This window comes from Ciconia boyciana, chromosome 9, assembly GCF_034638445.1.
Source record: "Ciconia boyciana chromosome 9, ASM3463844v1, whole genome shotgun sequence".
Taxonomy (NCBI): Eukaryota; Metazoa; Chordata; class Aves; order Ciconiiformes; family Ciconiidae; genus Ciconia; species Ciconia boyciana.
The window spans coordinates 31,233,633-31,260,905 of NC_132942.1; the positions used below are offsets into that span (position 1 = coordinate 31,233,633).

Below are 27,273 nucleotides of genomic sequence, written 5' to 3' on the forward strand. Positions count from 1 at the left end.
TCTTGGACTGCTTTTTGTATATCATTTTAGTGACATGATACACCTTACGATGCACATAATCTCTTACAGGTGCAATTTACCAGCTATAAAGGCTTTTGAAGGATATTGGGCTTTATGCAGACTGCCTATATGTGAAAAATTTAACCATGAATGTATGTGGTATTTGTGTTAAAAAACATAGAAACAGAAAAAAGAGTAAGGTGAAAAGCTGTTTCATGTCAAGCTATTTGAAAGAAGTCTCTGTCAAACCTAGTGGTAGTGGGCATCTGTTTGGAGAGGTAGCCTGGCTATTAACAACTTTTGTAACACATTAAAATACAGTTTATTTACTGTGCACTGTCTTAACTTTCTTATCAGAAGTTGATCTATTAAGACAACTCTTGTTCTTCTTATTTTGATGCATGGTAAGGTAAGTAGTTCTACAGGTAAGGAACATAAAATCCATCAGCTTGGATTAATAAAATACTAGAGAAATAGTTGGCTTCATGTAGTAAAAGTTTCACTTCGGAAAAGTTGATATTTAGGCTGTTTGAACTGTGCACAGACTTCATTTAAAAGATGTACTGGTACCTTGTGACAGTAGATAAATGCTTCAAAAAATCCTGCAATCTAGCATTTTTTTTCCTTATGAATACACAACTAATTGTTTTCAGTCTTCTAAATTCAGTAATTATTCTCACCTAATTAAGCCTGTCTACATTTACCTCAGGTTTGTCTTCCGGTCTTTGACAGAAACTTGGCTTAATACTTCCGATACTTTGCGAGGAATACACTGACTCGCCATCTCACTTGTGAGTGGCTGGCTTGGACTGAAGTTTGCCTGCCAAGGTTATCTGATCTGCAGCTCTCCAGTTTTGTTAAGAGAATCCAGCTAAGAACCTGTCAGAACCCTCAGCAGTCTGACACTTGCGATTAGCGAGTAACAGGGCTGTGTAGGCACGCAAGTTGCATGAGACTGTTCTCTGCTGCTGCTTGTACTTGGAATGGTTCAACTTCTGTCCCCAAAAGAACTGTGAATCTTAAAAGCTTGTTGTGCTGCTCTGCAGTGATTTTATTTAGGCTAGAATGGGCTGAAGATCAAGACTATACTTTTGAAGGGGACTTTAAAAACTGCATTTGTAATGAGCTTTAGAAGCTAACTGGTATGGTCAGACAGTTTTTTATGTTCTACAGATGACAAATGCTATAGCATAACTAATGTATGCTGACTTACTGTAATGTAAACTAGTATTACTTCATTTGGTGTTTAAAAAAAAAAGAATCTAAAACATTTGATGTTCATCATCAGATGGAATGATTAAACAAATTATACTTAGGCCCAGATCCTCAAAAGTATTGGAAGCCTAATTCAGCGGATCTCCTCTAAAGAGTTTGAGGATCTGGTAAGTCAACTACGCTCTGTTATATATGAAAAAAGAAAACATACTAGAAAGCTGTACAGTTTACTACCTTATCTAAAATAAATGGAGTATTAAAGCCTGGCATTGTCTTAACCTTAGCTATTTATTTTAGAAAGTACTATTTTACTTTGCTGTATTGGGAAAGAGTATTCAAATTTGTCTTCAATAGATGAGATGCAGTAGATCTTGCGTTTGTCCACTAGCACCACCTCCAGTGTTTTTCATTGCCCTTTAAAAAAAAGCCTTAAAAGGAAAATGTTTGACAAATGTGGATGTTAACATTTGGGTTCTCGTTTGACATTTCTTGCTAGCTCTTGTTTGCAGTAGTGCTTTAAAATTAAAGCAGGTGAACTGTTTTGTATTGCTGCCTATACTGTTATCCAGTATCTTTTCAAAGCTACTGTGATTAAAGCATGAATTGCACTAGTGGGATAGTTGTTATCTGTAGCAATTTATAGTGTGGACAGAGGAAAGGAGCTACCACTGCTTTCTCTTGACCTCTGATATGCTTAGTTATGTTATGGTATATTCTGAGGGACATGTTTAATATCAGGTCCATTTAACTGTCACTTGCAAGGCAGAATAATCCCTAGTGTATTGAAATGACTTTAGAAGTTCTTTACTGTTCTGGCTTGCTGCTGCACAGATTGTAAAAGGCACTAAAGGGTGTCTATAGCATCTGATATAATGGGTAATGCTGAAGTAAATTTTATTTTTAAAATCTCAACAAAGTAGCACAACCAAGTCAGCAAGCAAGAACACAAAAAGCTGTAAGTAAATGCCTATTAATATCTTCAGAGTGGCATTAAAACCCTCAGCCTTCAGGTAAAGTCCATGTGGACAAGACTTACAGAATTGGAGTGGTGTGGCAGATAGAAAGTCATTGCTTAACTTTTCTTGGGAGCAACTCCCTGTTCTTCCGTAGTGAAATGGCTGCGGAAACTTTTTCCTACAGTACTTACTGTCTTTCAAAAAAATGCAGGTTTTTTTCTACATGTATAAACAGACGGCACTGGAATTCCATGCACGCCTGTTTTCTCACTAGTGCAAAGTAGTGCAGGATTGTTACTTGATCTGCATTAAGTTTGGTAAAGAATTTTTTTTCCCCCTGCTGGTTTTGATTAAAGGCAAAGCAGCACATTAGTTATCAGACCTTTCTGGTGTTTTACTGATTGTCTAGTTTCTTTGCACTTTTTGTGTTCAAGTAAGGCAGAAGGTATTCTGACACTCTCTGTGTTTGTTGCTTCTTACCCTTGGAACTTGGCTAGTGAATGACTAAGAGTAGCATTCTTAAAATAGTGAAACAAAAGGGGGTTTTATTTTTATCATTTTATTAGATGAAGTCTTCTGTGAAAGTTGTAAAATCTTTTGTAAGTCAGGTACAGAAATACACTCTGACTTTATTACTATCAGTGCTATTATGTTCCAGGTCAATCAGTTCTCTATCTATGGAAATGAAAGCAAAACAAACTATTCCTTTTGATTTATAGGCTGCTTCTATAATAGGCTTTTGTCACTGATACAATTTGCATTTCATAAGCACACTTGAGTTTGTTTCAGAATTAATGAGCAAGAAGAGAATGTACCATACTGGGTTTTCTCTTGTGGTTGACCCTAGTATAAAACAATGAAGAACTCAAGGCTCTTACATTACAGAAGTTTACATTTCTATCTTCACTAACACTCAAGGGAAGACAAGAGACAAAGCTATCAGCTGAGATGGGATACTGACAGACTTTCGTAAACCTTAAATCATTCACAGTAGGCAGCACCTAATGCAATTTAATGATCCAGTATTTTCTTGGCATTGCTTAAATGGATTTAATTTTTATAGGCTAAACTCCAAATGTTTGGCATTCTGGCATCCCAGAATGAAGTTGATTTGTATCAGGTAAGAATGAAGGACATGTGCTTTGTCCCTCCAAAATGTTACCAGGCTTTTTCATAAAGTCTTCAAGTATGCTCCGCCTCCTTCTGGTGCTGTAAGTACAACTGCACATACGTGAACTTCAGTGCGTCACCTCCCTTCCTACACAAGAATTAGTACATCTCAGTTCTTCTGGAGTTGCCTCCCGTATTTAGGTTTGGAAAATGATGTCTGCATTGACCTTGCTACAAACTAGAACTGAGTGCTGAAAGGGCTTACTTACTAACTTCATTTAGACCATATTGCTTCTGTTCAAATCCCTTAAGCATTTTTTTTAGATTTCAAAAGCCTTATTTTTCCTGTGATGCTACTGCTCCTTAGCGTATTGAATGTTATTTCCTAAATAAGTAAACTCTTGCACTAAATCAGTTTGCTTTTCAGTAACGGCCCTATCTATTAGACTCTCTTGCTGTGCTGTGCTTGCTGCAATTTGTGTGCTCTGAATATAGCTCACACAATTGCGTATTATTCCCTGTTTGTGGGTGTGGCCTCTCTAAAGATTTAATTGGCTGCTGACATTTCTATACATGTATGCCAGCTAAGCTAAGGAATTCTTTCTCAACAGCTTCAGCTTTCTCATGCTTGAATCTATCAGGAAATGAGTATTTTTTTTCATGATTGATTGCTGATGATAGTAAAAAGCAGCAACTGCCTGTAAAATTGGGTTTCGGGTTGTTAACTGCTGAAGTAATATTTTTATTTTGATTGCATTTCCACCCACATTTAAACAATCAGGTTTGGCTCATAGTTATACTTGATATATATATATAGCTGATAGTTACTGATCTCTGTTAAATTTGATACAGGAGTAATTGCAGCCTGTCTGCTTAAAGTTTACTATTCAAACGCTCAACTCTGGGCTTAACTGCAAATCCTCCATCAAAAGCTGCATTAAGAACTTCATCGAGACAGCTTGCCATAACAAAAGTCAAATCGTGCCGTACATTCACTGCAATTTCTTCAAGATCTTTTTCATTTCTTTGAGGAATGATAATTCTCTTCAGTCCAGCTCGGTGTGCTGCCAGGACTTTGTCTTTAATTCCCCCAACCTAATAAGGAGAAGAAATATATATATAAAAATGCACAGCACTGATCTAATAAAGTAATTATTGTAACAAATCACATCAGGAGTTAAATTTTAATGAAAGGTTCTCCCTCCCAATCATTTAGGAAAGTAATTAAAAATCCAGCAGTGGTTTTAGCTCATTATATGCTTAATGAGGGAAAGATGTGAATATGCTACAGTACTCTTTCTGTAACAGTTAATAACAAGGAAAAAAATTAAAAAAAATAATCTAGGAATGCAGGTACAAGAGCATCAATAGTGGAAAAGTCATTACTTTTCAGGAATTTTTTTTCTTAAGAAAGTTGGCCCTAACTAATTTTTTTTGTATGGCGTGCTGAAATCCTGCAGAAGATTTTCAAGATAAAGGCAGTATTAGGTTGAGGGGGAAAATAGCCTTAAGGATGCAGTGCCACACAATAAATAGCTTGAGTTGTATGACAGAAAACGCACAGAAAAGCAAACCTGTGCTCCAAAACTGCAAAGATGGCTTTGTTCTAGAAAAACAGGCATCCCTTCAGTAAGCCACCAGTTTGAGTTTGTAATGAGATGCAAAGAGGGGTTTTAAATTAGTTTTTCTTTTAGTCACAGCTGTAGCTTCTTCCTCTTGAACTCTTCTAATCCTATTTAAAGACCATCTTACAGAAGAAACTTGTAGTTTTACGATGCTTTAGAGGAAAGGAAAGCCTTGTCTTATAGCACAAAGGGCAAAATGTAGGCTGCTATAAAATGAGGTAGTAGTGAACCATAAGTCCTCATGGTGATCGGTCTAGTCCGGACAGTGCTACATGGCTTGCTTTCCAGCAGCAGATGCAGTTAATGGCATGCTCATATGCATTAAGTTACTACTAATAATAAGATTCTAGAGAACATTCAGAAAGAAGGTAAACCTGGTTCAGTATTTACAGATACCTAATTTTTGCAGCCCCCTTAAACAATAGGCAAAATTTGGTCACAGGTGCAATAAAGGCAATTTCTTTGGGAAGCTAAGCAAACTTGCACCAAATCAGAGTTAACGCAGTATTTATTTTTCACTAGAGCCTTGAACAACAGGCAATCTTGTCAGTCTAACTACCACCAGAATGTTATTTCAGATATCCTAGAGTCTGCTACCTTATTGTGTTATCTCTGGTTTACTCTCTACTGCATGAAACAATATACTATTTTCCAACTTCGTCCTTCCTTTGTCCATCAGTTGGTATGAGATAACTCCCATATCTGCTTAATCACTGATGCCAGGCTCTGTTTGATACCTAAAACTAGACAAACTGTGTTTGTCTGAAAACTTTTCTTTGTCCTCATGCTTTGAAAAAGCTTTATGGGAACACCATTTGGCTGAACTATTAAGAAGAATCTAAAAATACACGTATGGAGATGGTTTCAAGAGTAACCTATATGCAATTAGTGTAAGAGCTTTAAGAACCAACCTTTCCAAGAAACTGGAGATCCTTCTGTGGTAATAGTTTGAGGAAGCATGTCTGGAAATTGCAATACATATTGGAACCATCTTGAATTTTAAGATTTCTAGGTTTCCTTTCTAACTAGACATTTTAATGTGCTTTCCCTGAAAACAGCATCAAGGCTATACATGATGTTTTGTGTTTTATCTTGCAATTAGCTGGTTGCACAGCAATGCGAAGAGATACCAGCTCACCAATGGTAGGTGAGCTGATTTCATATACACAAAATGCAAAGCAGACAAAGGAGTGATTTCATATACATGAAATGCAAAGCAGACAGAGGAGTGGCACAGTACTACAGCAGGCTGCCTTCCGTCAGCCTCTTACAACTGCACCAGAAGAGACTGGATTGCTGCTGAGGAATGATCCAGCAAGACTTTGCTTTTGTGAATGGCTATAAACGGATTTTATATCCAGAATATGGGGAATTGAATTAATACAACTTAGCTCTTTTCTCAAATGATGCTTACTGGAAGAACAAGGCCTCTTAGTGTAATTTCTCCTGTCATGGCTACATCTGAACACACCAGCCGCCCACTGAAGAGTGAAGCAAGACAGGTTACTATGGTAACACCAGCAGATGGTCCATCTTTTGTGACAGCTCCAGCTGGGAAGTGCAGATGGATGTCAGTGTTGTCAAGGAGATCAAAACTTCCAGAAGCTTAAGGAAAAAAAGAATGGTTTGAATGTGAAAAATCTAAACCCATTTTGTTCCTGGTCTTTATTCTAAAAGCCCACCAGAGAACTAAAAGTCTTAGCGCTATTTTTTAACAGTGGGCTGAAAAAACAACACTATGTTGCAGGGGCCTCAGAAAAACAAACAAGAAGAAAACCCAACAAGCTTTCCTATGTCCAGATTCCTAGACAAAACCATAACAAGTTAACCAATAAGACCAGCATTTGCATGTGTTGGGAAATTCAGAGTAGGGATTAATGTAGAAACCAAGGAATTCCTACATAGAGTTTTTAGGGGTTTTATGTCCCAAACCATAAATGTCAATTTTCAGAGAACATACCACACAATCGGCACTCCACAGAAACCCAGCATTAACCAGTACTATAAAGTAAATCTCTCATTACATCTTGTCACCTTACTTAACCTGTAGGACATAACACTGTGAACTAGAGAGGTAAACATGTATACAGCTAATGCCAGCAGCATTTCATACATTGATTCCATTTAGTTTTTTAACTATCTAAAGTTCCATAAATAATGACAGATACCAGACAATTATTTGACTATTCAGCAGGTGATCGAACTAGAAAGCACATTTCTAGAACTCTGGGGAGGTTCAAACAAAAAACGAGTTAAAAGTTTGGCTGAAGTCCAACTGCACTGCAGTTCAACAGCTGCCATACAAACCCAACTACTTCTCAAAATATTAAAACTTAGAGTATGAAAACCTACTTTTAACAGAAACCGTGTCTTAATTTTAGGGGAAAACTAGACTTGCATATCTGCATCTACATCACAAAGGTACTGCTGGAAAGCTCGAATGTAAAAATGAGTAAGAAGCAGCATCTGCCACAACTAAGGAGAAGCATCTTGGCACAGAGGCTGTCCACAGCCTTCCAGGTTGTTGCAGGGAAGGAGAACCTGCAGTGACAACTCATGTTCTGCCTAGACTGACCTGTTTGCCAGGCCGCTAACACCTCAGCTTGGCAGGAATGGGGAAAAGAACTACAAAAAGGAACTCTAGAGCTGATTTAATCTTCAGTGTAGCACTGATTGATTGCTGGAAAACCCTTTCTCTGTTAAGGCAACACCTAATACATTTCCACAGTGAGTATGAGTAACTTCCACTTTACTCAGCAATGTTACGATCTGCTGAATTATTGAAAAATACCAAGTTTTAGGACATTTAATTTCCATGCAATATTAATGCTTCCTTGTGCACCCCTGCAACAAGAGGCCAATGGATGCATACACTCCCTGTGGTGCAATACAGCTATGCATTGTTTGTCATTTTTTCCCAACCTACCGTTGGTGAGCTGATATCTCTTTGCATTGCTGCGCAACCAGCTAATTGCAAGATGCGCCGACTCCTTCATAACATCTCCGAGCTGACCAGTCAAAGTAAGCTGACCTTCTCCATCCATGCGACTAGCTTCTACAAACATGATCTCTCCCCCTAAGGGAGTCCAAGCCAAGCCTATGGCTACTCCTGGCTGACTTAAGCGTTCAGACACCTGAAGGAAAATAACAAAGGAAACAGTTTAGGAAACAATTGTAACAAAACTATTGCAAAAACAATTTGGTAGTTGCCTTCAAAACAACTGTACCCATTAAAACACAAAACCCCAAGTTTCTGATCTCTTTTTTTTTCCCCCCTCCAATGCAGCAGTAATTCTGCCTTATGTGTAAACATTAATTACAGAATAGGAGCTGTATGTGCCTGCTTAGCTTAAGGCAATGGCAAACATCTGGGTATATCATTCTTGAAACCTTCCCCACTCCCAAAAGTTCCATGAGAATCTTTCCCTTCAAAGGACTTCAAGTATTTAGTCAATCCTAACTGAATGCTTACATGACTTAATCCATCTGCTAGAGGTATATAGATGAAAAAGCCAGTTTTACTCCCGAATCTTACCTAGAAGCCATTTTAAAGGTGGTTGATTGCCCGAACTACTGTCAGACTACACACTGATTTTGTTCATTGCAATCATTTGTACATAATTTTGAATAATGAAAACACAAGTCTGCTAGCAGGCTAGATATGAAAGAGGATGGGAAATGTGACTGACTCCCATTAGTAATTACAAGCAGTTAAGCAAGCTCTACCCCACACAAGACTATGATCTACTTATCTAAAAGCCTGCCTATGCCCAGTTACTGATGAGAGTAATGGAGGTCTCTGAATCCCAGTGTCCTGTGTTAAGAGAGAGAGGCAGGATGTTTTCCATGAAAGTTCCATGGTTTGATTTTTTTTTCCTTTGTCTGAGAAGTTCTTTTAGAATATACAGAAAGTCCTTTTGTTTTCCTGAGATTCAAGGAGATGAAGAAACCCTGATGAAAGATCATACAGCTATTCAGCATGTTCTGAACTATTTATTACAAGGCAGAAAAGAAATGGGATGAATTTTTACTGTGTCAAGGACTGACTAGAGCAAAAGACAAATACTCCTTTGTAAAATAAAGTGATAGGCCCATTTTAAAATAATTGTGTCTCTTACTGAAATGCAGAATTGAAAGTTAATTTGATTCATTCCTGAAAGGGATGAATTCTTCATTAAACTGTTTAGAGAATTTTAAAAAATGTTTCGTTTCTTGGGTAGAAAACAAGTCAAAGGAGCCTCACAACAGAACCATAGTAAAAGAATTCCAATTCTAAAATCTGCATTTCTAGTTACATTAAAATTTCTCAAAGTATTTTTGTCCTTTCTGAGCACATTTAACATTCCACTTTATACTACTTGCAAATCCAGAGCAATAGACTGTTTTTTTTCCTCTAGCATCAACTCATTCTGCACTACACAACTTACATGATCTTAATGCTTTCATTTTGCTTCCTTCCAAGAGTTAGCAGAGAAGTAAACTAACCAGACTTTGTACAGACACTGAAAAGGCAAAGCTCTGTGTACACAAAGTTGACTTGCTTTTAACCATCAGCTGCAAGATCAGAGAAATCTGTACAGAAGCCTGTACAGCCGTGTACCTTAGATCCGGAGGCAGAAATACTTGTATGGCTCTGCTGTGAGCTGGCTGTATTAGAAATACTTTGATTTGTGAGCTCCAAAGATAGTAAGTTATTAAGTATTCTAGTCCCTTGCTAAAATGCCTCTCTGTAAACCCACTAGAAATGCTGCTGCAAGTCCCCAAGCAGTACACGGGCCTTAAGTTTTGTAAGTCAAACAGCAGCAGTGGATTACCTAAGCAGAACAATATAGCCTTCCATGAGATTATCAGAGCAAGAACTCTCTTGTTCTGATAATCTCTAAATAGAAGCCAAATGTTAACATTTCAGTATTAGGCTGAAATCCATCCCCATCATAAAAATAAAATCAAGACCATAAAATTCTTAATGCTCAGTTTCTCTTTCCTGTTTCACAAATAGAAAACGGCTTCCTTTATGCAGTAAGAGTGAACAACTATTCACTCTACAGCTGGTACCTCTGGTTACTGGCCAAAAAGAGATGCAAGTTTAAAAAAACTAAGCTCATTTACAAACACAAGTTGTGCTACTTGTAGCTGTAGACAACTCAGATCTATCTGACAGGAACAACTTGCTCATGCAAGAGAACCAGTGAAGCAAAAGAAAAACAGCATTTAAAGTCCTACAAAATGAAATTAAACATACATACTTCTTGTTATTATTTCTGATTTTGTACTATATGCTTTGCCAAATGCTATACTGAACTATCAAGCACTGTCTTCTGGGTTTGATGACTAAGATTTGAAATGTGACCCTTGCTCAGGATCACTGTTTCTTGGTTTGAGGGAAATTAGCACACTGCAGAGGTACAGTGCAACTAGCGCCAACTCTGACTATAGCAAAGCTATGCTGATAGAGGAGCTCCTGGCGCAAACAAGACTCCAGCTGTCAGGAGAGACAAGCAGCAGAGGCCAGTGGGACTGGCGTTGCACTGCTGGATCTAGCTGACAACCAGGTAAGTTAGTAACTACACTTATCTCACACAAAAGGAAAGGAAGCCACACAGCCCCTCTCCTTGGTTCTCTTGTGGCTCTCAGTTACCTACATATTTTGAACGACATCACACCGTTTGCTTTTATTAGCATAATTCAGCTAGAATGGCTGTTTCTTTTTCCAGCATTTAAGAAAATTGTACATAAGAGAGCGTTTCACTTTTATGGTATCAAAATACCTCATCAAGCATTTTCTTTTTTCTTAACATAAGTTTCTATATCTATTCCCTGTATTTTATTAGTTACAGTGACTTACTCTGATTAGCTTAGTAATTGCTTAGTAACTCAGGTTAACAAAATCAATTCATCCTGGTTACACTGAAATCCAACAACATTGAAGCATTCTCCTTTACACTTGAGACAATCATCTATTTTGGCAACCTGTCATGGTTTCAAACATTTCAGGTATAATGAACAAAAATAACCGTCCATACCCTCTCCCATCCCGAAGTAGCCATCAACAAGGTTTGTCGGTTTGGGGGTTTTTTGTTTTCTCTTCCTTTTTTTGGACTGGATGTTAGCACTGGCTCTAACTGTATATCAATTCAAAACAGCTTATAGACTAATTCCACTGTTTGAGAGCTCAGGGGCAGACAATAGCGAACATGACTAAAGATCAAAAAACAAATGGTTCTAAAGACTCATCATTTATCTCACCTCGGTACAAACTCCTTCCTCTATCCTCAGACTAGGTAGGTACCTCCTCCTACTTTCACAAGTAAGTTGAGATCTGGTAAGAGAAACTAGGTGTGTAGTGTTAATCACCTTTCAACCATCACTCTTCGCACTAACTGGTAGAGGCCAGCAACTTCTCTTGCTGTACTACTAGAGACTGTACTACCTCTACTGCAACCTCCTCACCTGAACATGGACTGATGCATGTTGACAGGCATATGTACAGAAAAAGCCCTGGCAGCTTTGATAACTGTCTTCAGAAAAGATCCTTGAAAAATCCCTAAAAACACACACACACACAAAACCCCATACAACCATACAATACTTAGAGGAAAGTACGTTATATTACATTAAACATACCTATGAAGTGTTATAGCAAGCTCCACAAGACTCAATCACTCCTGGCACCTCTGCTTAATTTCTCCTCATAGTAAGTCAGAGGAATTTAAATTAGAAAAAATGCTTACTTATACTTTTTAAACCATGTCAATTAAAAATGACCATTAGAATCAGCTGATGACTGGTCATGTCTGTCAGATGACGGAAGAAGAGGTCACTGACCTACATAAACAGTCTGTTTTTTTGAAAATTTTTGTAGACAAGACCAACCCAGCTATGATTTAGCTGTAATCTGAGTAGATGAACCTATTGCCAGATACATTTTAGCTGCCTGGACATTGCAAAATTATAGTCTTAACATTTAGCGCAGTCATTTATTTTAAAATATTTAAGGTTATTCCAAGATAAAGGAAAAGGGACATAATCTGCAAGTCTGCAGTTCTGGAGTTACTTTGTAAATCAGCATAATTGACAAAAAGCTATTAAGACACTGATTCATGATGGGAAGATGAGAACCAGTCCTCAGTTACTTGCTGGCCTTTAGCATCTTTGTAATCCTTCCACAGGTTCTCCCAACCTGACTGTACAAACCTTTTTTCTAGCCTACTCTTCTGATTCATTCCCTAGCAAACCACTGCAGGCAAAATCTGTAACAGCAGCTTCCCTTTAAGGGAGGAGGATTTCCCAGAAACATCACCACAAGACTGGTAGTTCTCAGATAAAAATGCCTATCTAAACATGTGCTTTGTACAGGTTTTGCTTCTAAAAGATAACCTAATTTGTTCCTTAACTAGAATTGTGTATGTCCTATGAAATAGAGCTATTCTTTTATGGCATCTGCACTTTCATTTCCTAGAATAGGTAATTTCACTGACCTAGAGCTTCTGTCATTTCAACTTCACTCATATTATGAGGATACAGACTAATTCTGACAGGCCTTCCTGTGGTGCCAATAATGTTTTGTTAACTGAGCAGAATTAAGGGTTGAAAGAAAGAAAAAAAGCTAAAATCCAAGTCAAAAGAGAAATACTTCATTATAAACACTCTGGATATGTTATAAACCTCTTCCCCCAAAAGCATGCTGTGCTGAAACATTTCATTAAATCTTTTACACTTTAAGCTACTGTCAGGATTATTCTTCCAAAGCCTTACTACGTGATTTATTCCAACATTTGTTCTGTAGGGTGACACATAAGATTATTTATTTGTGATCAATGAATTAATCCTACAAGCATGAGCTGAGTATTCTGTCATGCCTAGATTCTGCTGGGAGACCTCTGCAGAAAATATACAAGCAAGGCACCGAAAAGGTGAAAGACGAATCACTTATTTTAAAGTATTCCCTGAAGGACAACACATCAATTAAGTCATGTCATGTTTTCAGTTCTATTTGCTCAGTCTCATCCAAGTACTGACATGGTGGCTGCCTCCATTGTATCTTTATTTCAACTAATTATAAATGGCAAAATGCAGGTCAAAGGTGAAGCTTTAAAGGCTAGATATAGAAAGGAGAGAGACACACTGCAGACTACAAAACCAAAAAAAACACCAGTAGCCAATCTGAAACGTCTGTCATTGAGACAGGAGCTATACTCTTAATCTGAAAGAATATTGAGGGCACTTGAGACAATTCAAAGGAATAATAGGTTAGTTGGGAAAATTCATTAAAACAGGAGTTATGTGGCTATCTGAGCAATTTACATTGAAAAAACTATAAAGTGTGTACTGGAAAATATCTACTCATTAATAAATACAGCAAATAGTACATGAAAATAAATCCTCAGCTGCCCAGGGAATTGATGCTGTGTGGATGCATCTCTAGTTCTATTTATGCACTACTTAATTTGCCTGCTAAATATGGAAACATTTAAAAAACCTTTGATACACAGGTCAAAAGCTTCAGTCAGTCTTATTTCAGCTTATACAGGCCAGCAGATCCATGAAATAAATGCTTATATGCATATTCATGGCAACTGTTCAAAAAAACCTCCAACCCAGCACTCGTGTATTTGTATATTTGGAATTAAGAACCACACTTTAAAAATTTTACTTGCACTACTTACTCCTGTAGAAAAAGGAAAAAATAGCAGAAATTATTTGCCAACACAGCCACACTACCAAATTTAAATGAATAATCAACTCCAGAAAAAGTTCAAAACTAGGCAGAACATCTAAGGAAGTCACATATTAGCATATTTCTTGGCCTACAATCTAATTTTTAAAAAGTGTGATAAGTTCATATGTATTTGAATTAATTCTACTCTTAACTGGGAACTGGGAGTACAGCTGCAAGTGAACAGAGCTTTTGTACAAATGTACAAAATTCTATTTATTTTTTAGCACCTTTATGAAATTAATAAACATCGCTTGTAGAAGTCAGAGTACTGGCTTGAATATTAAATTCAATTTACTACAATGGCCTTATGTTCATCTGCAATTCAAGCACTAAAAAGCCAAATGATCCTGCAGCACTTTAGCTCCAAAGACCACATGTCTGAAGTATGGAACATACTTCAAAATGAAAATTCAGATATAATGTTACTTCTCTGAAAAAATCCCACATGCTATTTTTCAGTAATTGTTTCTAAGAGTCAGGTAGTGAGAAAAAGATACAGACTAGTAAAAATTTCCACAGGAGTATTACAAATGGTCTGATGGCTACAGTTACTCCAAATCAAGCTTAAGTATATCCACACTACCTTCTTAATTAAAAGGGCCTGCAATTGTCTTGTGTGATTTTATTATCACGCATAGCGGCTTCTGAGGGATGAAAAGAACGTAAGTTGCTTACAATAAAGTCATTTGCCTAAAGAGCAATCTCTGCTAATTCCTGAAAGTAAAAAGAAATAAATCAGAACACAGCTGACCAATGTGAAAAAACTCAGCCAAGAGAGTCATAAGGTACTGGTCTCTTGATCATCTGATCTTCCTTGCCTCCCATTCCCCCCAGCTTCCACTGCTACCATCATCGTCCTCTGAAACAATCAATAGAGCTGTCTTCTTTCAACTTGTTTCCTCATTTCTGTCTCTTCATTAAGAATCTCTTCCACGATAAAATCTTCATATCCAAAAACCTCAGTTCAGGTCTAAAAACTGACTCATTCCTTAACCATCATTAATTTTCTCCTGCTTCCCCTGCATATCTTGTCCCCTTCTTATCCTCCAAATCCCACTGGAGTCTGGTTCTCTCATCTAGGAGACAAGAATTATCACAGGAAAGTTCTTAAAAGCTTGAATTTTGTCTCTTCTGGAAGTTTTCCCTTTATTTCTATTTTCTCCATAACTTACTGGTTTACTGATCTTTTCTCCAGGATAAGACAGAAAAATTTAGCATTCCATCAGAAACTGGTTTCCTGTCATAGTGTTATATACACTACTTACACTTGGTCAGTTCACCTGGACCTGAAGTAAAGCAGAGAATAACTGCAATGTAAATGGTGAAAAGAGAATCCCAAACTAGCAAACTACTTTAATTGATGGCATTTTCATAGAATGTAGCAAAATCCAGATGGGGGAAAGAAAAAATTCTGGAATATACCTACTGAGGAACAGAGCTGGTACTAGCAAGCTAGAGGTGACTGACTGATCATAAAACATTTTTAATAGCTAAGAGTCACATTAATCTAAAGAATGTCTGAGAACTTCTGGTGCAAACTGAAGTGGTTTTAATACCCAAAAATGCTGACTGGCTTTAAGGAGGTATGTGGGACAGTCCTTAACACAGCTGCCTCGGAGACAGGATTCCTGGGTTCTACTTTTGGCTTCTTTCCCAAGACCACCAAACATCCCCCAAACAAAAGCAAAGTTGTTATAAACTGAAAAAACACCACCACATTCTTAAGCACTGCTGCAAGCATCTTTGCTAACGGAAAGTCATGCCATTATGTTATTTATGTACCCTGAATTAAAACAAAATAAAACAAAAACTTCTTTAGGTGAAAAAACATTTGGTGGAACACAAAGAAACACAGTTCTGTTACTAATATACTTTTGAGAAAGTTAATATTATATATACTCAGTCAATAGCAATAAAATAGACAACTAGTCAAACGAGGCAGAAACAGCAGTCAAGCAGAAATAAATGAGGATGTTACCTCCATTTCATACATGGGTGGCCCCAGGATATCTTTTAAAGCATGGAAATCAATTAAAATTGGCATTTCAGGTGGCAGAGCCAGGTCAGCTGTGTCACTGATGGATTCTGGTTTTACGTCTTCTGTGACATGCTCTTTGCAATCTGAGAGAAGAAAATCTAGTTTAGGATTTGTAGCAGTCTTTCTTGACACTGGAATTAAAAAAATCATGACAGAGAAAAATAAAATATTCAAAGAAATGCTCAGAAAGTTAATGAAAGTGTGCTTAAACCATCTTTCACAAAAATCTAGTCAAATTAAAGATAATATGGCATCAAATTTAATTATTAAGCCGAAACATGTTCTAATTGTTCAGCAAAGACCATCTAGAGCACTGACAGAGATGCAACTCACTTGCTTAAATGCATTTTAAACTAGGTCAAATAGCAAACCACATTAAGTTCATTTAGGACTTTGCACTTTTCATCAGATTTGTGCAAAAAACCAGTATTTGTAGGAGATGATCACGTTTAATGTAGTGTAATACAGAATACAGAGCAGAATGTGGAAATACTGAAAGTTCGGTAACTACTGTTCTTTTTCCGTACATTTACAATTGTGCTCTCTGTGGTCTCTTTCTGCAAGGATTTGAATGCTTAACTTCTGACACTAACAATTAAATTCTGTCAAATAAAGTAGGAGCGTTTTGGCCAGATTTACATACATTGCTTTGCCACATGGCTACATTACTTATTGCTAGCCTGCATTACATTCAATAACATCTCATTTCACAGTATCCAACAAGGACAGCGTAACTGACTGGTCTGTAACTCTGCCTTCCTCTCTCCACACCCCAATCCTCGCACACATACCCTCAACACCAGCTGCAAGAGAAGCTGCTACATGTAGATCACATGGAAAACAGCTCCACTGGAAGCCTAACTCATCCAGCCCTGGTGTGCCACCTCCTTCCAGGCTGTTGGATGGAACCAACATAGCACAACCCGCCTTTATTGCGGCCTATGTAGCACATATTCTGACATTACACTTTTTACTTTGATTTTTCTCTCTTACTGCTATTATGGCTTTACTCAATCATAGAATCATAGAATGGTTTGGAAGGGACCTTTAAAGATCATCTAGTCCAACACCCCTGCTGCAGGCGGGGACACCTTTCACTAGATCAGGTTGCTTAATTCACAAAATTGACATCCCTCATTTGTTCAGCAGCCAGTTCAGATCACAGCATATACAGTCCTTGCTCAGTGGAAAAGCTTCAAACAATTTCAGTGTAACAACTTCAACTATGACTTTTGTCTTGAAATATTATACTCACATAGGGCTCTGCTCTTTTCTTTGTTGGATGAGATATTTCTAAGGTGTCTTGACCAATAACCACTAGCAGCAAAAAATTCCTCGAAGACCAAATTATTAGGCATTTTCAGAAATACCTACAGGCGTGATATACTCTTCAGGAAGGGCTATAAAACCCAATTAGCCTGACACTTCTGAATGCAATATACTCAAGCGTCATCAAGAAGGGACCACATAATTAAAGCAATAGTTACGGATTCGAAAATGTGCTCTTTCCTTCCTCCATTTCTACTATGATCGTATTTCTTACCTATACAATTGTTTCCTTAGCAGAATTTTGTAAAATTTCTGTTTTCTCTACAAATGAGTTTTCTATACAGAAGTGAACTGTAATGGGGACCATATAAATATCAAAGCCTCAAAATTGTTTTAAACCAGACTACACAGCCGGCTGTTTGCATGAATAAGCTCAAGAACTTAAACATCATTTGTACTAGGCCTATGCTACACATTTACTTACGTGACTGTATACAGAAGGAGAATGTAAGCAGGGAGTCATTTCCCCACAGAATTTGATCCAGATGCAAAAGGCTCATTACCATTTTCTCAAGAGCCCTAAGCAATATTTTAGTGAAACATACATTGCAGAAATGAAAAATACTTGAACAATCCAGATGTTTCTAAGGTTCTGTGGCAGTTTTATGGCAGTGCCTCCCTGCCCTGAGGCTGCCATTAAGAAAAGCATTGTACACATACATATAGTGAAGATATTTCTTCCCACCCCAAAAACACAAGCCTAAGATACATTTAAAGCCATAGTCTGTATTACGCAGGAATGTATACTGAGCTTCAAGACTTCTGCACCATATTTTGGGAAATTACCTGCTGTGGCTTCCTCTCTTTGAATTCTTTTTTGCTTTCAATGAAGAAATTGTCTTCCTTCGCATATTAATGCATGCACAATAATTGAAGATCCAGGAATTTAAACAATTAGAGAAAAACACAAATCACTGATCTAATATATTTAATATAACTTTAAGAGGTGTTCTGTGCTGCAAAAGTAAATCTCAGAACGGATGAAGAGAGAATGTCTCCTTTCACAACATACAAACTATCCTTTTATTAATCCTGACATATAAAGGCCTTTTTACAGTTAATTTTGTTTCAGTGCAATTCTCACTAATGCCTTCATACAGTATCAAGGAAAACATTCTACATCATTATTACCATAATAACACCAACTCAGCTTTCATTCAGGACTCAAATCTAATAGTTATTATCCAACAGCCACTAATCTTTCCATTGTACAACTCATTGCTCCGTGCATAAATCCCATTCCTTTACTGTTCCAGATGTCCCTATATTTTTGTTGAACTACTATTTCTGTACATAATAAATTCAAATACATAAATACTAGCAAGTCTAGGAAACATAATCCTGCATGCTAGTCTTGCAATTCAGACTGCAATTTCAACACTATGGATCTTCAAAACCTGAGTAATTTGATATGACAATTCATATTTTAAAACAAAACCGAGTTTACAAACAACTGCTTTTGTTCTATACCAAGATTTTACCACCTAACAAACTCAATTTTCCATTTCCGCTTGCTCTTATTTCACCTAGTTATACGTATAAAGCTGAAGGAGAGAGACTTCTCGTAAACAAATCAGTAGGTAATTTTTGACGCCACTTGCCCTATTAAAAGAATCAGAAACTCTTTCTTTGAGTTTATATAATCTAATTAACAGACCCCATTTTATAATTTGTAACAATAACAAACTCCAGACTTTTTCTAAAAATATTGACCTCAATTCTGACATTATCTAATTTTCTATAAAAGCATACAGTGATGTTCCAAAATACAATTACAAACACTAACTTTTTCTTTGAAGGAAAAAACATCTTCTTTTGTCACCTTTATAGATTCTTCATAGTCAGCACTTCTATAAAGACGCAAGTAATTAAGATTTCCATTAATGATGACAAATACATGTTCCCTACCTATCCCAGATGAATAGCCATAAACCATAGTACAAGTTAAATGACACATTCACCTAAAACAAGACAGTTAAATTCAAGTTTCCAGAAACAGATTTTTTGGTTAGGACAACAGCTTAATCATCTTACATTTTGAGTTAAGTTGGAGAAATAAGCTAAAAAGTCAAAGAAGTGCCCTTAACAGAGCTCCACACTGCACTGGAGGAACCACCTGCTCATCTACTGTTGCATTACTGCTTAAACAAAACCAGCACAGCACTGAGTTGTTTTAAAAAAAACAAAACAAAACAAAACACCCCACCAACACAACAGCAAACACCCCTCCCCCCAAAAAAACCAAAAATCCAAAAAGCAAGCAACCAACCAACAAAAGATTATGTTTGTAAAATTTTCAGAGCAGAATCTGCAGCTACTTGACAAAGATCACGACAATGTTCCTTAGGAATCTGCCTTTGCAAGTTCCCAAAACAAAAGAAGATCTTGCATGTAAATACTGGATTTGTAAGAAAATGGACTCCTAAGAAAACATACTGACAATGAACTACTATATATAATTCAGGATTTAATAAAAAAAGAAATTCCATGGCACAAAGACAGAGACTTAAGAATTTAAGACTGCTACTTTCTTCTAGAGATATAATGGAAATGAGTGAATATAAGAGCCTAAAACTTCCTCAACATGTAGCAATTTCTCAGCTTGTCATAAAACATTTAAATTAAGCAACAGTAATACGTAAGTCTTAAACCCAAAGATTTCTAGCCATACTTACTGGCCAAGATAGAAGAATAGAAAAGAAACCTAAAATTTTTAAATAGCTTTTAACATAACATATTCTGATTTGCTGAATTGCTAGGAAGAGGTATAAGAAAGAACATAAGCATGAAAGAAAAGGTTTCAAGTTTGTGGGCAATTAAAGGGAAAACAAAATGTTCTTTTTTATCAGCTGATTTACCAGCAGATGCTTCAGCACACCACAGACAGACCCAGAATTCTTTTAGCCCCTCCAAAACTAACAAACTCCACAAAACTACATGTAGGTAGGAAAGGATGGGATTGCCCTTGTTGACAACAGGCCACATTCAAAGTCAGGCATAACATGAAACTTCATCTTAAAAGCAAATTTCCATTGTCCAACCTAAATCTTATGCACTACTTACTTGGGAAGTGTTACCTCCAAAAGATCTTCTTTTGGAAAGGAACGCCTTCCTGGGACCCCAATCCTACTAGCACTTACTTGTATACTTAAATTTAATGCTATATGCATTCTTCCCCACAGGATCAAAAAACTTCTCTTTTCACAAAATAATTACATTCCATCAATTCTGATCTAGAATAACAACGTGTACTTGAAGCACTTGAATTTGAGGTTTTCATGCAGGAATATTTAGATAAATTAACATGGTAAAAAAAAAAGTTTGTATATAAACCAAACTTTTCATAACATTTATGCCTCTTTGGCCTAAAACAGAAAAGACATTCCAAGCAATTTTTAGAAAGAAGCACACATTACAGTCTGCAGAGCTGATAAGTATACTAATGCCAGCACAGCTGAGCTCAAACTTGAGTGCCTACAGTCATACCACCATGGGATTTATGCTGATCAGATTTCATAAACTCATTTCCCAGTGCTATGGGAGATCCCATGCTGCTGGAAGTGCTGAGTTTTGGCTAGAACATAGAACAGGTCACTTTTTGCAAGAACAGTGATGTTAGCCCACTGTATTAAGGCCCTCATACATAGTAAAAACAAGCAACCCCCCGCCCCAGTCATGCACAATAATGTTTTGTGAATAATATGCATTATGCCCAAGTTGAGGGAGGTAAAGACTACATGTTTCAATTCAGGTTGACCACTTCAGACAAACTTGCATTTAAACTCAAAACTAAGTGTTGTTTCATCCACAATGAGTAAAACAAACTGTATTACTGAGTTATGGAATTACTTAAGTATTTTCAAAGCCTTGGTTTCAACATAGATAGAATCCTCATTTAATCACTTTTAGTTATTAAATATTACCTGTCCTAAACCTCCTTTCAATTCCGAATTAGGCAAATCATTTTCACTCTGGGTTTCAACTGTTGCGTTATGAATTGATGCCTTAGCGCACAGTTGCTGCATTGTATTCTCAAGGCAGTGGCACTAAAATAGGAAGGAGAGTTTCACATATTTTTGTGACTCCTAGACTGTCTTCTAGTGTCAAAGACTAGATGAGTGTCTCATAAATCTTAGATAGTGTTTCAGTAAAATATCAGATAGTGTTACTGTACACAAGGATGACTCCCTGGAGAAGTCTGAAAAATGACTCCATTTGCTTTTCCTGAAGTTCACTGTACAAATTCAACGACTGATGCAAACTAACACTCCTCCACTTGCCAACTTCATCATAAAGCTCAGGAGTCAAAGGAACGAGGAAGGCAATACAAAGCTGCCAGTGTATTTCAGTCATGCATTTTTGGAAAGTGCTAAACACAGCTTGACAGCTTATCTCCTAGCATCAGTTCTGCTATGGCAGGTATCCTCCATTTTTAGAGCCTAGTATCAAACAGTATCAAAAGCCTGATGTTTACAAAGCCTTGAAAACAGATGCTCCACTTTGAGTTAATAGTCTGATTTAATCAATGTAATGATGGAAGTTCTGTGGTTCTACCACCTGATGTCTTTCAACTTTTATTACAAACCCACAAGCCAGAAGGCACTCAGCTGAATAAACACAATAGGCACCATGTTACTATTCTGATATGCTATGAATCATATACAAATTATGCTTTAGCAAGTTAGAATCTACAAGGCAAGCCTGTAGCTTGCTCTGTCAGTCACAACTCATGACATATGAATGCACTAACTGTAGAGTCTCAATGCCACATCAGTAACTGACAAATGTGTAAAGCAAAAATGAATTATAGGCCTTTTTATAGAGATAAAGAAAAAAAATAGCAAGAAATAATAATTCTAAATGAAACTATTAAGAGACAACTTGATTAACTGTTCTTCCAGAGTCATTCATTATATGAAATAAAAATTCATTATCACTATGCACAACTGCACAATGTCCACTAATCAACAGGACAAAAAAATTACAAATAAATAAATTTAGGCTACAAATCCCATTATTTGCATCAACTTGCAAGTATTTAGGGGTATTTCCAAGTTTTGTTTTAAATACTTGGTTGTTTCCAACAGACTGAATGAATGCTAAATAGAACAAATTTTTAGAAAGTATCCTACTCTAATACACTCCCAACAAGTGACATATTCTGCTAAAAATACAGCAGGGTATAAGCAAATTATTAGCACAAAATAAAACACATATTGCAGACTGCACCATTATATACATGCCTTCATAATATCAAAGTTTAACTATAGAGCCACCTGTCCCTTGGACTCCCTTTTATTAATACAGCTTTTTCTTATGGGCAGTTTCAATTCCAGAAGTACAAAGGCAACTCTTCACAGCTCATTTCTTCTGGGCTTACTCCAAATTGTATGTCAACCAAAAATGCTAGCATTTTGCCCTCTTTTGAAGCACTTAGCTTGCTGTTTTCACTTAGCTTTGGTAAATTGCAGGTCCATTCCTAATTTTAACAGTGTATAATTTTAACAGTGTAAATACCTAAGTTGCAAGTACAGTGCTAATTTTAACATTGTAAATACCTCTCTCACTGGATTGAGATGTTTAATACACTTCCTTTTTGTTCTTTGCTTTAATAGTAAAATGTTTCTTCTTACAGTATCAGGAGTTGTACTCTGACCCTACTTTTCGTTTATCTTATCAGAAGGCTTGAAGAGCAGAATGACACTTCTTTTATTCAGCAATCACATTAGACTTTTTAAGCACATTTTAGACACAGCTACTCTTCAGTGCAAAGAAACACTTTAAAAATATGACTTGTCAAAATTACTATCAAAAAAGTGACAGTAGCGAAGATGCCTGATATTGCTTGATGCTAGTAAGCCTGGCCACCACAGCCCAAAGGCTCAGTGTTCCGGCTCAAGAGCAAGTTCAGGTATCACAAAAGTATTGACAAACTCAGTGTTTGACTTCAGAAAAATCCAGCAGAGGAGAGAAGGTAGACAAGACGCACATAATATAAATGGAAAGCGTGAATAAATATGTCTTAAAAGCTCTTCCTTTTAATGCAGATGGGACAATTTAAACTGCAGTCATTCACACGTGCACAGCCACCGCTACTGTGAGAGTTCACTTTCTTTAAGCCAAACAGTCAGAGAAAACTGAATCCACTTAAGCAAACACTGATTTGTAGACCAAATTAAATCTTCTGATATTACAGTTTCCACAGGCATTATGATGATCTTAGAAAACTCAACAAAGTAAAAGATGATTTAATTTTCAGAAAGGAAATACTGAGTTAGGGGAAAAAAGGCAAGGTAAAGCTGAAAGACCATCAATAAACAGATTTCCAGAGACAAATTACAAAAGTTTTTACTATGGGTAAAACTCTTCTTCATATACTCTTCTAATTAAATACCACTGTATGTACAAATATTGGTTCTATTCCCCCCCCCCCGGGATTTACTCTTTGAAGGGGGAGGGGGGAAGGCGGCACCATTCAGACTTGTAAGCTGCCTTATTTTAAAGAAACAGATAATGAGTCTCCTTATTTGTCCTCCTCTAAACCAGTCCAGAACTATTCTAGCTGTACAGATGTTAAAACTCAAAGGCTTTTTCCACATCGGCTTAGTTGTGGAATCTTTCACAACATCAAACCAACAGGGGTCTGTTTAGTATTTTAAGTTTGTGAGCATTCTGGAGCAAAAGTAAGCAGCCATTCTGCAGTTTTTGCTTTCCCATGTCCTCTGGCACACAGTTGTTCTCAGACAGACTGGCAGTATTTCTTGTCAGAAGGTGTCAACTGGACTCATTGCAGTAATTAAAAACCAAACAGAACACCCGACACCCTGCTTGATAGATTTTATTGACACTAAGGACTATCCATATTTTAGAAGTTCAGCTTCAGGTTCGGATTCTGTCCTTTCACATTTCTCATCTACCTTGAACTGTGGGCTCCTGCAGACATCTAGTGCTGCAATGAGCACTCTGAAAGCTTCAACAGAAAACTGGTGGGTATGCAGAGATCCTCCATCAGCAACAGGCTGGAATAAAAGCATAACCGTCTATGCTCTGCATGGTATGTTTCACCAAACATAGTATGGATGTTCAACTTCATTTTCATTATAGAGAACATTAATTTGGGGATGAAAAAGGGAACAGTCACAAGTTGCATGTTACAGGTGAAATGGATTGGAGTATGGGCCTGACTTCTTCCTTCCCCCTTCTGTTTCAAGACTAGAAAGAGCTCTACCTTTACTGGTGAAGCAGTTACCTGAGTATTTTTGCTGTTTGAGAATTTTATGCTTAGTTTTCAGTCTGTTGGACGACTGGGAATGATAAATCACCATTGTCTGTATACATGGGAAACAAGAACAGACTTACTGAAGTTGATAAGTTACAAAGCTCCAAGAGACTTATTCTAAGTGCAGTCTTAAAAGGCACACAAAAAGAGCCCCTAAACCTTTCTAATTTCAAAGCTCTTCAAGCAGACGTTTATTTTAGAGTACAACAAAATAACCTGATGGAGTTCTGAGCTGGTAGAGCATGCACAGCACAGTTAAAGAACTTTTTAAAATACAATAACTAGAGCCATGCTTAGTCTTTTATTAAAGAAAAAAAAGTGAAAGATTTGCGTAAAAAAGCCCAGGAAGACATAAAAACATACACAAATCATAACTGCATACCTAAAATATGAAACAGATCAACTGTACTTCTCAATTACCAACCTGGCAGGGTGAAATTACTGTACTTATGTCCTAAGCCGTAATTCAGCACTACTTGAGCCATGCATAATAAGAATGTCACTCTATTTGCAAAGCTTTTAAAAACAGAGCCCTTAAAGAAGCACAAAAAAGGAGAAAAAGGTTGATAAATCAGCTTCCTAGTGACTACATTACAAGTTTCCTTTTTAATAAAACATGCAAAAGATACACACCTTCTCCTTCACCCGCTTCAGCACGATCTGGCTTTGTTTCTTTGTGCTGTCCTTCTGCCACTTTCACTGCCACTGCTCTGCAAATAGCTCCCAGCTTCCGATCCAGAGAGCGGACTCCTGCCTCTCTGGTGTATCTAGCGTAGAGACAATTAGTTTTACTGGTGGATATTCTTTGTTAAGAGAGATTACATCCAAATAAAATGAGATGTGAAAGACAGTGAGACCTGGGGTTACTCTAATAAACAGGAAAATAATGTCATGTGCTTTTATCAAAATAATTGTGGTTTGCTGATAAAATTGTAAAGACAGACAAACTACTGAATGGGAAGAAGACATGACTAGCACCTGGCGTCAAACCTTAGTGAAATGCTAAACAATGCTCCAATAGCACTGAGCTCTTCTCGGATGCATAAAAATTAAAAGGAAGAATTATTTTAAAACTCAAAATGTAGTTCACTGACAGTTGAGGAACTGACTGTAAAATAATATTTTCTTTTAGTCTATTAATTAAAAAGAAACACCAGACAATAACACTCACTAAATGCCAAAATGCTGTTCCTCCTGGTCATAAAATACTTCAATTCATTGAATACTGATACACTTTTTCCATTGGAAATGAGCTAGTTTCAAGTCCAAAACATGTTCTGATCAATATCTTTGCTCTCACGTCCAACAAAGAAGCAGTTCTAATTAATACAAGCTATTTAAAATACCACATTTTAATTCTTTAACCTAATTCCGATTTTTAGACAAATGCGGCCCATCAAGTCACAAGAAACAAAATGGCAATTTCCATTTTTTCCTATGAAAATGACAGAAATAAAACTTCATTCTTTAAAATAAAGACTGTCTGCTGCCAAGACCATAGCTTCACGCACTGAAGACTGCAGCAATACCAGTTTGAACTGTTTCTGTTTATTCATAGTGCCTTACCAATTGTGTCAGCACAACTGGCTGTGAGCCACACTCTGAGAACCAGACCAAGGAATTCTCTAGAGAAGGAAGGATGATTCGGTTTAGACAGCAGAGCCAGACAGGAACTTGCTCAGGAAAGAGCAATTCCATAAATTACCAATTGTTGAACTTCTGAAGCTATTAAGGACAACAGATCTTAAGAAATGCTTTGTATTATCACTTTATAAATTATTTACTAGTTACCAGAAAAATAAGTTATTTAAACTTAAAGCAATGAATAACAGATTTACCTGGTAATTATGTCCAAAGTAGTTACTTGTGGAATCTGTATTTGCTGTGGAGTCAGACCATGTTGTTCAAGCTGTTTAGGAATCAAGTGTCTATGTGCAATTTCAATTTTTTCTTCTTGTGTGTAACCTTCAAAAGAAAAAGTGTATGTTTACTAATATTTTTGTTTTTACACTATAATATAATAAAATTTCTTATAATTTTTAACTGTACCTGACTGAATTTAACAAAAAAACCCCAGCTATAAATTAAAATGCTGTTGGTATGATACTTTGTGGTTATTCCTAACTTCATGTGAACAAGAAGAATAGAATTTTAGTGTTTCAAAGATCCCTTTCTTCATTGGAGTCTTAAAAAGATGCATCAGCCAACAGCCAGTTAGAATACAAACACATCAATTAGTGAAAATATTGTTACAGAATGTATCAATGTATCTCCATATACCTGGAACTGAATTTTCCTAAGTGCAATGCTGAATTTCATTCTCATGACCAAGGCCATAATGGAGGCAACCCGACTAGTCTCTTTTAATGATTCTGGCCATTCAGTCTAGATTCCTGGCAGGCTTACCTTAAGGAACTGCTTTCCTTTCAGGAAAAACACCCCAACATTGTTTAAGGACTTGCAATACCCACTTTAATGAAAACACCGTAGTGTTACCTGGAACTTGAATAATTTCCATTCTGTCGAGCAGAGCAGGGGGGATAGTAGCTGTAGTGTTGGCTGTAGCTATAAAAAGGACTTGGGACAGATCAAAGGCTACATTTAAGTAGTGATCGGTGAAACTGTGATTTTGTTCTGGATCCAAGACCTTAAAAAGAGTGAACACAAAATTGATGCAGTTGTTCAATTAGAAGTAAATAAAATATGCACATTTTTATTATATTCCATTTGGATCTGTCAAATCTGACTTTACATTCATAAAATGTTATGAATATTACTAAACCCTGACCCTCAATATCCTGCCTCACTCTGATTACTCTGTAATCACACCACATGCATAAAAAAGGTTGCTTCCCTGTTAGTTCTTTTTATCCTTTTCTAAAGATGGCTGCAGCATTTCTCCAATCAACAAGTACCTCCTGCAATCTATCTCTATGTCCTTTAAAGGACTCTCAGCACCCTTGGAAAAGCAGCCCATGTGGTCCCATGGACTTGTATGAGTA

General features: G+C 36.9%; 1 protein-coding gene across 2 annotated transcripts in view; it reads right to left on the minus strand.

Moving 5' to 3' along the window:
- Positions 1-1,583: 1,583 nt before the first annotated feature.
- Positions 1,584-27,273, minus strand: part of LONP2 (lon peptidase 2, peroxisomal) — a 47,736-nt gene continuing 22,046 nt past the window's right edge. The window contains exons 9-15 of one of the 2 annotated variants that reach the window (XM_072873805.1): positions 26,768-26,918; positions 26,110-26,236; positions 24,905-25,038; positions 15,604-15,746; positions 7,833-8,040; positions 6,321-6,511; positions 1,584-4,376 (exon numbers count right to left, since the gene is read on the minus strand). In XM_072873805.1, coding sequence (XP_072729906.1) covers positions 4,155-4,376; positions 6,321-6,511; positions 7,833-8,040; positions 15,604-15,746; positions 24,905-25,038; positions 26,110-26,236; positions 26,768-26,918 — 1,176 coding nt within the window. In that variant the 3' untranslated portion in view covers positions 1,584-4,154. The remainder of the gene's footprint in view (positions 4,377-6,320; positions 6,512-7,832; positions 8,041-15,603; positions 15,747-24,904; positions 25,039-26,109; positions 26,237-26,767; positions 26,919-27,273) is intronic. The other variant, XM_072873807.1, reaches the window with a different exon arrangement.